This window comes from Elephas maximus, chromosome 19 (assembly GCF_024166365.1).
Source record: "Elephas maximus indicus isolate mEleMax1 chromosome 19, mEleMax1 primary haplotype, whole genome shotgun sequence".
NCBI lineage: Eukaryota > Metazoa > Chordata > Mammalia > Proboscidea > Elephantidae > Elephas > Elephas maximus.
In genome coordinates, this window is record NC_064837.1 from 23,027,392 (window position 1) to 23,036,483 (window position 9,092).

The 9,092-nt window shown below is 51.9% G+C and overlaps 2 protein-coding genes across 4 annotated transcripts in view; both read left to right on the forward strand.

Annotated features, from left to right (window-relative positions):
* PHF12 (PHD finger protein 12) overlaps positions 1-2,403 on the forward strand; it is a 39,971-nt gene extending 37,568 nt beyond the window's left edge. For all 3 annotated transcript variants that reach the window (XM_049859595.1, XM_049859594.1, XM_049859596.1), the window contains 3 exons: positions 50-132; positions 685-823; positions 1,137-2,403. In XM_049859595.1, the coding sequence (XP_049715552.1) occupies positions 50-132; positions 685-823; positions 1,137-1,471 (557 nt within the window). In that variant the 3' untranslated portion in view covers positions 1,472-2,403. The remainder of the gene's footprint in view (positions 1-49; positions 133-684; positions 824-1,136) is intronic.
* A 2,247-nt stretch (positions 2,404-4,650) lies between these two features.
* DHRS13 (dehydrogenase/reductase 13) lies at positions 4,651-9,043 on the forward strand. Its single transcript, XM_049860248.1, has 5 exons — positions 4,651-4,922; positions 5,010-5,128; positions 6,133-6,256; positions 6,411-6,722; positions 8,251-9,043. The coding sequence occupies exons 1-5, from the start codon at positions 4,796-4,798 to the stop codon at positions 8,700-8,702; spliced, it is 1,134 nt and encodes a 377-aa protein (XP_049716205.1). The 5' UTR covers positions 4,651-4,795; the 3' UTR covers positions 8,703-9,043.
* Positions 9,044-9,092: the final 49 nt, after the last annotated feature.

A 9,092-nucleotide genomic window follows, 5' to 3' on the forward strand; every position in this document is an offset into this window, starting at 1 on the left:
ACCTTACAATCTGTTCTCTGCCTTTTCCTCTACTCCTGCCACCTTGCAGGAGCTGACATGGACGTGTGCCTTACAAACTATGGTCACTGTAACTACGTGTCCGGGAAACACGCCTGCATATTCTACGATGAGGTGAGGGCTGGGGATGGGGTGGGAGGGAGCTCTCCAACCTGAGGCCTTTCCCAGGCATTGGGTCTTTGTTCAGTGCACTGGGGTGAGGGAAGGGGGTTGAGGTCCTCTCCTTTTCTTCCCTCCCTGTCATTCCTGGAGGAGAAGAGCCCAGGAGCAGGGCTGCCATTTCCGCTGAGGCTGATCACAGGCAGAGCAGAGGGAGCCCACCTAAGATGAGGAGGGGACCAGCGTAGAAAGAAGCCAAGCCCTCAGGGTGTGGCCCCATCAGTATTTTGTAGGCCACAGGCCTTCATTGTCATGTGCCAGTGACATCACATCACAGGAGCCAGTTCTGAGGAGACAGTAAAGGAGTGGTGGGAGTGCAGGGGGTGTGGGGTGCTAGGAAGGAAGGCTGCCTAGAGGAGGTGAGTCTTGAGCCCCATCCTGAAGTGGGGGGGGCACGACTGGGAAGAGAGTTCCCTTGGGAGAGCAGCACAGCCTTCTCCATATGTCCTCTCTCCCCTTAACCCCAGGCAGCAGACCACACATCTTATCTTCCCTCCTCCTCCTCAGAATACCAAACATTATGAGCTGTTAAACTACAGTGAGCACGGGACAACGGTGGACAATGTGCTGTATTCGTGTGACTTCTCTGAGAAGACCCCGCCAACCCCCCCAAGCAGTATTGTTGCCAAAGTGCAGAGTGTCATCAGTAAGTTGGAGCAGAGTGGCCAGCTGCTTTTCGACACATTCTCTAAGGCCCCAGTCAGGGCGGTTCTGGCTTGCTGCGGATGACCTGCTGGCTCTCGGCTCATGCCTTGCCTTCTCAGCCCTGTTGTCTGTTGCACCCACACATGTATACACGCCTGCTTTGGGACTTTTGCCTCCTCTAGTTCTTTCTGAGCATCCCTCACCCTAGTCCTGCCACAGTTAGAATGGGGGAGGTGTGGGGCCAGCGTGGCACACAGCCCAGATGGGTTGGCTGTTCACACTTCCTCTCATGTGACCATCCCCCTCTTTCCCAGGGCGCCACCGGCACCAGAAACAGGATGAAGAGCCAAGTGAGGAGGCAGCCATGATGAGCTCCCAGGCCCAAGGGCCTAACCGGAAACCCTGCAACTGCAAAGCCAGCAGCTCGAGCTTGATTGGGGGCAGTGGGGCCGGCTGGGAGGGCACGGCCTTGTTGCACCATGGCAGCTACATCAAGCTGGGGTGCCTGCAGTTTGTCTTCAGCATCACTGAGTTTGCGACCAAACAGCCCAAAGGTGATGCCGGCCTGCTGCAGGATGGGGTCTTGGCCGAGAAGCTCTCCCTCAAGCCCCACCAGGGCCCTGTGCTGCGTTCCAACTCCATTCCCTAGGGCTGGCGGCTACCCCGCCACCTACCTGGCACCCAACCCAAGACTCCTGCAATGCAAAAATGTACACAAACCAAGCCCGGGTTTTTTTATACTCCACCAGAAACCCTTCAACTACAATCTTTGCATGAAATGAAGAAAACCTTTTGACTGTTTTATAAAAGTCCTTTTTCTTTTCTCAAGTTCTAGGGGGCATTTGCACATATATTTGTACTCCACATTTCATGGGAAAGCGGCAGACCTGAGCTGAGGAACAGCGAGGGCAGGGAGGGGAGGCCAATGTTCTGGATACAACACAAAAACCGTTCCCCACCCACCTCCTGCTCCCTCCCCCTCGCCCGCCGTTGTAAAATAATCAGAAACTTGTTCTATTTTGTGGCAGTGACAATAGTTTTATATTAAAAGAAAAAAATACAGTTTTCATACAGCAAAATCTATACAATATCATTGTTTTATTTAATATAAAGATCGCTACCCACCCTCCTTCCATGGTTCCCACCCTCCTTCCATGGTTCCCACCCTCCTTCCATGGTTCCCACCCTCCTTCCATGGTTCCCACCTCCCAGTTATTTTCCCTTTCTGCAGCGGTTGCACTACAGGTAGCTACTGTGTATTATGGACAAATGAGAAATGAATTCTTTTTCTGGCTGTCCATCTTATTTTATTTCAGATAAGGAAAAGTGTATTTGGATTTTGTGTAAATACATCTAGTGATGACTTTTTTTCAGTGTTTTTAAAAACTGTGTACAGTACTACATGTGGTAGAGCGTTTTCTTCAAATTGTCTATTGTAGCAAAAATGTTTTTGTCGTAAACCTGTTTTGTCTCCTTTTTTTGTTCTCTTGCCACTTCTCTTCCCCCCCTCCCTGGCTCCCTTCTCTCCTCCCACCTGGACAACTAGTACCAATGTACATAGTAATTGTAATGTTTTAGACTTTACAGAAACTTTCCTGTATTCTGTATATAAAAAAACAAAAATACTTCAAATTATGTTTTCTGCCTGTCTGTCCTACCTGTCATCACCCCTAAAGGGGACCCTCCCTTAGATCCTGGTCCCACAGGTGAGGGAGCCTTTGAAACAGGCCTGATAGCCAGATACTCAGTCCCCAAGGGGAGTCAGGAAAGGGGAGTTATTGGAGGAAAGGAGCCTAAGCTGGGTGGGGAAAAATGGAAGCATAGGGTATACCTGCTGGGGTGGGGACTACTGTATGGCTTTATGGGTGACTCGAGGGTTTAGAGGGCTTAGTCATTTGGCACTATCAGATTCTGCAAGAATTCAAGAGCATGTAGGTTCCTGGACTGTGGGATGGGAGTCCTGCACCTGTTGGCTCCAAAACCAAGACATCAAACTGAAGCTAGTACAAGACGTTTGCTTTCTGGTCTGGAAGCATTAACCTAAGGAGTTCGGTTGCCTTTGATTCCAAGTGTTTGCTATCATATTTATCTCCGATTCTGGGAGAAATCTAAACAACTGGTTTTACTTTTCCCCACCCCTCAAGCCTTAGCTGAGCATTGAGCAATTCGTTTATTCACGTACTGCTTGAGTCCCTCCTCTTTGCCAGGCCTGTGCTAGGTCTTGTGGACACAGCAGTCTGCAGGGTAGATACGGTCCCTGCCCCTTAGAGCCTAAGTCTGGAATGTTTAGCAGTTTGGTGATTCAAATATCTTGGAAACATGACGACAAAAAGTGTGAAATCCGGTCTCGAGACTGAGCCATGCCACGTCTAGCTTGTGTGACTTAAAATCACAACTTCTCAACAGCCAGTTCTTCATCAAGAGGTGAGTGCGCATTACCTTACCCTAAAGCTCCGGAGACCCTCTCACATCAAACTCCATCCCTTCCTTCTCCCAGACATTACATCAGAAGCTCTCTAGACTATGTTTTTCCTGAGAACAGCCTCTTCTACCCTTTACGTAAACAGCACCATGTGTGTGTATCCCAGGACTTTTGGGAGTAGGTAGTAACTGTTGTATCAGGATTTTGCCTTGGGGGTGGACAATGTATCCATTTATTTCACCTTTATTGCATCCCCAGCCTCATCCTACAGCATCTACAATTGAGCCCAGAATCCACGGTGCAGCTAAATATAGGAAGATCCCCCTGGAATCTGAGGTCTGTGCCTGGCTTCCACTTACCCATCTGTTCCTTCTGCCCAGAAGGGCCTCTTGAACTCCCCCAAAGGCAGAAGCTGCATATACATTGTTGAGCTTGGTATTTCCAAGACTAACCACATTACCGTGCACACCGTAAGTGCCAAACAACACATGCTAATTGTACTGTATTTCTTTGACAAGGTCCTTGCTTCCCTTCCTCCTGGCAAGCCATCTGGCTAGCAACATCTGTACCTGTGCCTCCCTGGCTTCCCCACCCACCTCACCATCATAGCTCTTCCACTGAGTGATGGAGCTTCCTTACCTATTTCTACCACCTGGGAGAACCTTCCTCCTGAAGGGCAGGTAGCAGAATTTACTGTCTCCCTGCTTCCCTTCAGAAACAGGAGGGACACTGCGAAGGCAGGGAGATAGAGAACAAATGAATGAGTGAATCCTGACATGTATTAACTGAAGATGCCACCTTGAACATACTGCTTCATCTCTCTGGCCTTGGTGGGGAGAACAGGGAAGAATCTTAGAAGTGGAGGGCTGGATGTGAGGATAAGCAATTGAGGATTTGTTTATTGAGGGAAAGGGGCCCAAGATTGGACTTACTCTTTCAGAGACACAAGAGCAGTAATGTATACCTGCAAATCCAGAAGGCAGGTACTCTCATACTTCCTCACACAACCTGGTTAGCCCCTCCTCCACGCAAGAACCACCTGCAAGCCCTCAGTTCCAGGGCATGTTCACAGGCACACATGCAGAGGACGGGTACACACAGAGATGTTCGTTCAAACACACCTAGTAGGTGCTTACACTGGCACACACTCTTGGCACTCCTAGGGCCCATAAGCATATGGATGCCTACAAGGTGTTCGCACAAACACACAGGATTCAAAGGCATGCACACGACCTGAAGCGTGATCACAGGGCCCACGGACACAACCTCACCTAGCAGTCATTCACGCGGACACAGACGATGCAGATGTATGTACACACCTAATTCACCTGGGCACACACCATAGGACGCAGATGCTCGCCTAGGGGGCGCTCGCAGGGCCACACGCACACGCGCGCACACACCCTTGTTCTGCTTTCCCTCCCGCCTCGGCCGCCCGGAGGCCGGGGCGCGCAAGGCTCACTTCAAGGCCTGAGCAGCGTGAATCGGCGGCCTCCGGGCGGCGATCCAGGGCGGCGCAGGGCCTGGGTGGGAGCCCGGAGGCGAACCAGCATGGAGGCGCTGCTACTAGGCGCGGGGTTGCTGCTGGGCGCCTACGTGCTTGTCTACTACAACCTGGTGAAGGCCCCGCCGTGCGGCGGCATCGCCAGCCTGCGGGGCCGCACGGCCGTGGTCACTGGTGAGGGCGGGCGGGCAGGCGGGCGGGCTGCCGGGGTTGCAAGGAAAGCCCGACCGACTCAACTCGGTTCCCGCCCGCCATCCGCAGGCGCCAACAGTGGCATCGGGAAGATGACGGCGCTGGAGCTGGCGCGCCGGGGAGCGCGCGTGGTGCTGGCTTGCCGCAGCCGAGAGCGTGGTGAGGCAGCCGCCTTCGACCTCCGCCGGGTGAGTGAGGGCGGGGGTGGATGGGACGCTGAGCGGAGCACCCATCCGAAGACAGAGGAGTGAGTAAAGCGGCCCCGGGGACCCAGTTTGTGAGAGGAGAGTGCAGCTGGGTTCAGTAAGTGCGGAAGAGGGGTGCACAGGATGCTGTGGTCACACAGGAAGGGGACACCAGACCCAAATTAGGGCGGGGAGGGCTGCCAGAAGGAAGTGATGGCAGTTCTAAGACATTTAAGAATCAGTGGGAGTTAATGAAGAACAGTAGGGGAGGGAACAGCATATGCAAAGGCCCTGAGGCAAAACCGCAGGTCTGATTTGAGAAATTGTGAAAAGGTTTAGCGAGGCTGGGGCACAAAGTTGAGGAAGAGGGGCAAATGAAGGGGCTGAAGGCTCTGAGACAGGGCCAGGCTCTAGAGGCCTTTAAAGATCCTGCTGGGGAGCGTGGATTTCATAGGATGAGTAGCAGGGTTCCAGTGAAGGGGCTTCATCAGGATCTGAACCAAGTCAGAATAGCCTTTTGGGACAAACCCCTTGGTGGCTTCGCGGTGTCTGGACTGGAGAGGGCTAGAATGGATAGGAGGAGAACAAGGAGAAGACTGTTGCAGATTTTAGGCTGGGTGATAATGGGCGGAGGGGGTGATAATCATAAGTTCCTACACAGCGCTGTGTGCCAGACTCTAAGTATTTTACATATATGAACTCATTTAACCCTCACAACAACTCTATAAAATAAATATAAAAAAAAATTTTTATATAGATACTATTATTATTCCCATTTTACTGTGAGAGAACTGAGACCTAGGGAGATTAAGTGTCTTGCCTAAGGTCACATGCTGGTACGAGGCAAAGTCAAGATTTGCATCCAGAGTCCACACAATTATCCACTACATTCCAATGCACAGGGGCAGATTTTAGTAATAGGAGGTGGACTCTCAGAATTTGGTGCCTGGGGAGAGAGAAGAGGAGGGAGGTGCCCAGTGACAAACCCAGCCCTTGCCACTATACAGGAAAGTGGGAACAATGAGGTCATCTTCATGGCCTTGGACTTGGCCAGTCTGGCCTCTGTGCGAGCCTTTGCTACTGCCTTCCTGAGTTCCGAGCCACGGCTGGACATTCTCATCCACAATGCCGGTGAGGGACAGCAAGCCCTGCAGGGGGGCAGTGGGTGGCCAGGGACCAGAGTTCACATGGGAAGGATGCCCCCTACTCCCATCTCACAGATGGGAACACTGAGGCCTGCAGGGCTCCTTCCAGAGCAATTGCTTATGCCTAGCTCCTGCTCCAGGTATCAGTTCCTGTGGCCGGACCCGTGAGCCCTTTAACCTGCTGCTGCGGGTGAACCACGTGGGCCCCTTCCTGCTGACACAGCTGCTGCTGTCCCGGCTGAAAACGTGCGCCCCCAGCCGCGTGGTGGTGGTATCCTCAGCTGCCCATCGGCGCGGGCGCCTCGACTTCACCCGCCTGAACCGCCCAGTGATAGGCTGGCAGCAGGAGCTGCGGGCATATGCTGACAGTAAGCTGGCCAACGTATTATTTGTCCGGGAGCTGGCCACCCAGCTTGAAGGCACTGGCATCACCTGCTACGCAGCCCACCCAGGTGAAGCCTAGCTCCTTGGTTGTTTATGATTCCCCCTCTCCCATTCTTGCCCCATCCCATGCTCCCCCAGCCTCTCACTGAGCCACAGAATCTCAAAAGAGGAAGGAAGCTCGTCCCTCTGCTGATCTTGGAACCAGGGTCTCCTAGTCTGGGCTCTTCCTTGCATACCATGAGCTTGAATGCTGACCACTTGGTTGGGTATGGCAATGAATAAGACCCAGAACCTCACCCCCAAAGAGCTATCCATACTGACTGAACTAACACTGATGGTACTAGCTAAAAAAAAAAAACAAAAACTAGCTAGCAATCATTAATTCATTCAAGAAGCATTTACTGAGCACCTACTAGGCACCAGGCATTGTTAGTCTCAGTGCTGCGGACACGGCAGTGAACAAAACAAAGACCCTACCCTCATAGAGTTTACGTTCCAGTGTAGAGAAGGAGACAGACAATGAATAAATAAATAATGTAAAATGACAGGTGGTGATGAAATGATATGGGGGAAAGACAAACCAGGATAAGGGGAATATGGAGGCCCAAGAGATAGGTCAAACCAAAACCAAACCAAGCCCATTGCCCTCAAGTTGATTCCAATTCATAGTGACCCTTTAGGACAGAGTAGAACTGCCCCATAGGGTTTCCAAGGAGCAGCTGGTGCATTTGAACTGCTGACCTTTTGGTTAGCAGCTGAGCTCTTAACCACTACGTAACCAGGGCTCTGGGGGTGGGTAGGGGGTGCTGTTTTATCTATGGCAGTCAAGGAAGACATATCTGAAAAGGTGACGTTTGAGCAGAGGCCTGAAGGAGGTGAGGGAGTGGGCCATGTGGCTCTCTGGGGAGAAGAGTGTTCTGAACAGAGCAAAAAGCAAGTGCAAAGGCCCTGAGGCAGAACTGCCTGGGGTGCTTGAGGAAGATCAGGGAGGCTGGTGTGGCTGGAACAGAGTGAAAGGGGGAGAATGGAAAAAGATGAGTTGGCTCTGCTAGGGTGCCTTATAAGCACCTGGCTTTTACTGAGTAAAAAATCCATGAATGAGACCCACCTGCCTTCAGGGAACAGATTACGGAGGTATAACAAGAACTGCCCTACCCATATTACCATCCTGCATTTTAGGTAGTCATTGCCTAAGGCTTATTAATAATTATAATTATGACAATAATAATAATTACAACTAACCTTTATTAAGCCTTTGTTACACGCTATATACTTAGTGTTCAAAACAGTGGCTGGTACACCATAGGTGCTTAATAAATATTTGCTGGTTAAACAAAGGAGTAGGGCTTGAGTTAGAAGATGTAGCTGGAATTATTTCAGGCAGGGATGTGGCACGAGCAAGATCTGGGAGGCGGGGATGTACAAGCAGTTTGGATGGAGGGGAGGAGGCTTCCTATAAGAAGTCACTCTGTGGGGGCCCTGAATGCCTGATAAATACTACCTTGGCTTCTCTGGAATCAGGCCCTGTTCCCACTGCCCTTACCCTGGGCCCTCACCTACCTTCCTCCCTATTCCTTCCTTTCTTCCTGCTCCTAGGGCCTGTGAACTCAGAGCTATTCCTGCGCCATGTTCCAGGATGGCTGTGCCCACTTCTGCGCCCACTGGCCTGGCTGGTGCTGCGGACACCAAGAGGGGGTGCCCAGACCCCTCTGTACTGTGCTCTACAGGAAGGCATTGAGCCTCTCAGTGGGAGATACTTTGCCAACTGCCATGTAGAGGAGGTACCCCCAGCAGCCCGAGACGACCGGGCAGCCCACCGGCTGTGGGAGGCCAGCAAGAGGCTGGCAAGGCTGGGGCCTGGGGAGGAAGCCGAGCTTGATGAAGATTCCCAGCCTGAGGACCCAGGGGCCCCATCTTCTCGGAGCACCCCCCACCCTGAGGAGCCCACAATTTCTGAACCCTACCCCAGCCCTCAGAGCTTACCAGATTTGTCTAAGGTCACATGCCGAAGTCAGATTAAAGCTGAGCCTAAAATCCCAACCTCCTAATCCCCAGGCCAAGTGCTTTCTACGGCACTTCATGGCCCTTGAAGACTCCAGCTGTCTGCCAGGCCAGGCCTTGGGCTGTGAGGAGGTTGCAAGTTTTACCTCCAGGGTTACGTTCTGGGGCCTCGAGGTGTATCCTGGACCTCTCTTTTCCTGGCGGAAGGAAATAACTGGTTATTATTTCTCCCCACCCCTCACAGGGTAACAGTAACCCCAGATTGGGGGTGGGGTAATGTGCCAGACACTGTGCTGCTTGGAAATTTGAATTTCAGATTTCCGGACTCCACAGTCAGTGATTCTGACTGGCTCCAGATTCCAAAATAAAAACAAATCCGTTTCTGTTGAGTCAATCCCAACTCATAGTGACCCTGTAGGACAGAGTAGAACTGCCCT

Coding starts and splice junctions, on each gene's coding strand:
- DHRS13 (XM_049860248.1), top strand. CDS start 4,796: ATGGAGGCGCTGCTACTAGGCGCGGGGTTGCTGCTGGGCGCCTACGTG. Junction 5,129..6,132: donor CCGCCTTCGACCTCCGCCGG/GTGAGTGAGGGC, acceptor GCCACTATACAG/GAAAGTGGGAACAATGAGGT. Junction 6,723..8,250: donor CTGCTACGCAGCCCACCCAG/GTGAAGCCTAGC, acceptor TCCTGCTCCTAG/GGCCTGTGAACTCAGAGCTA.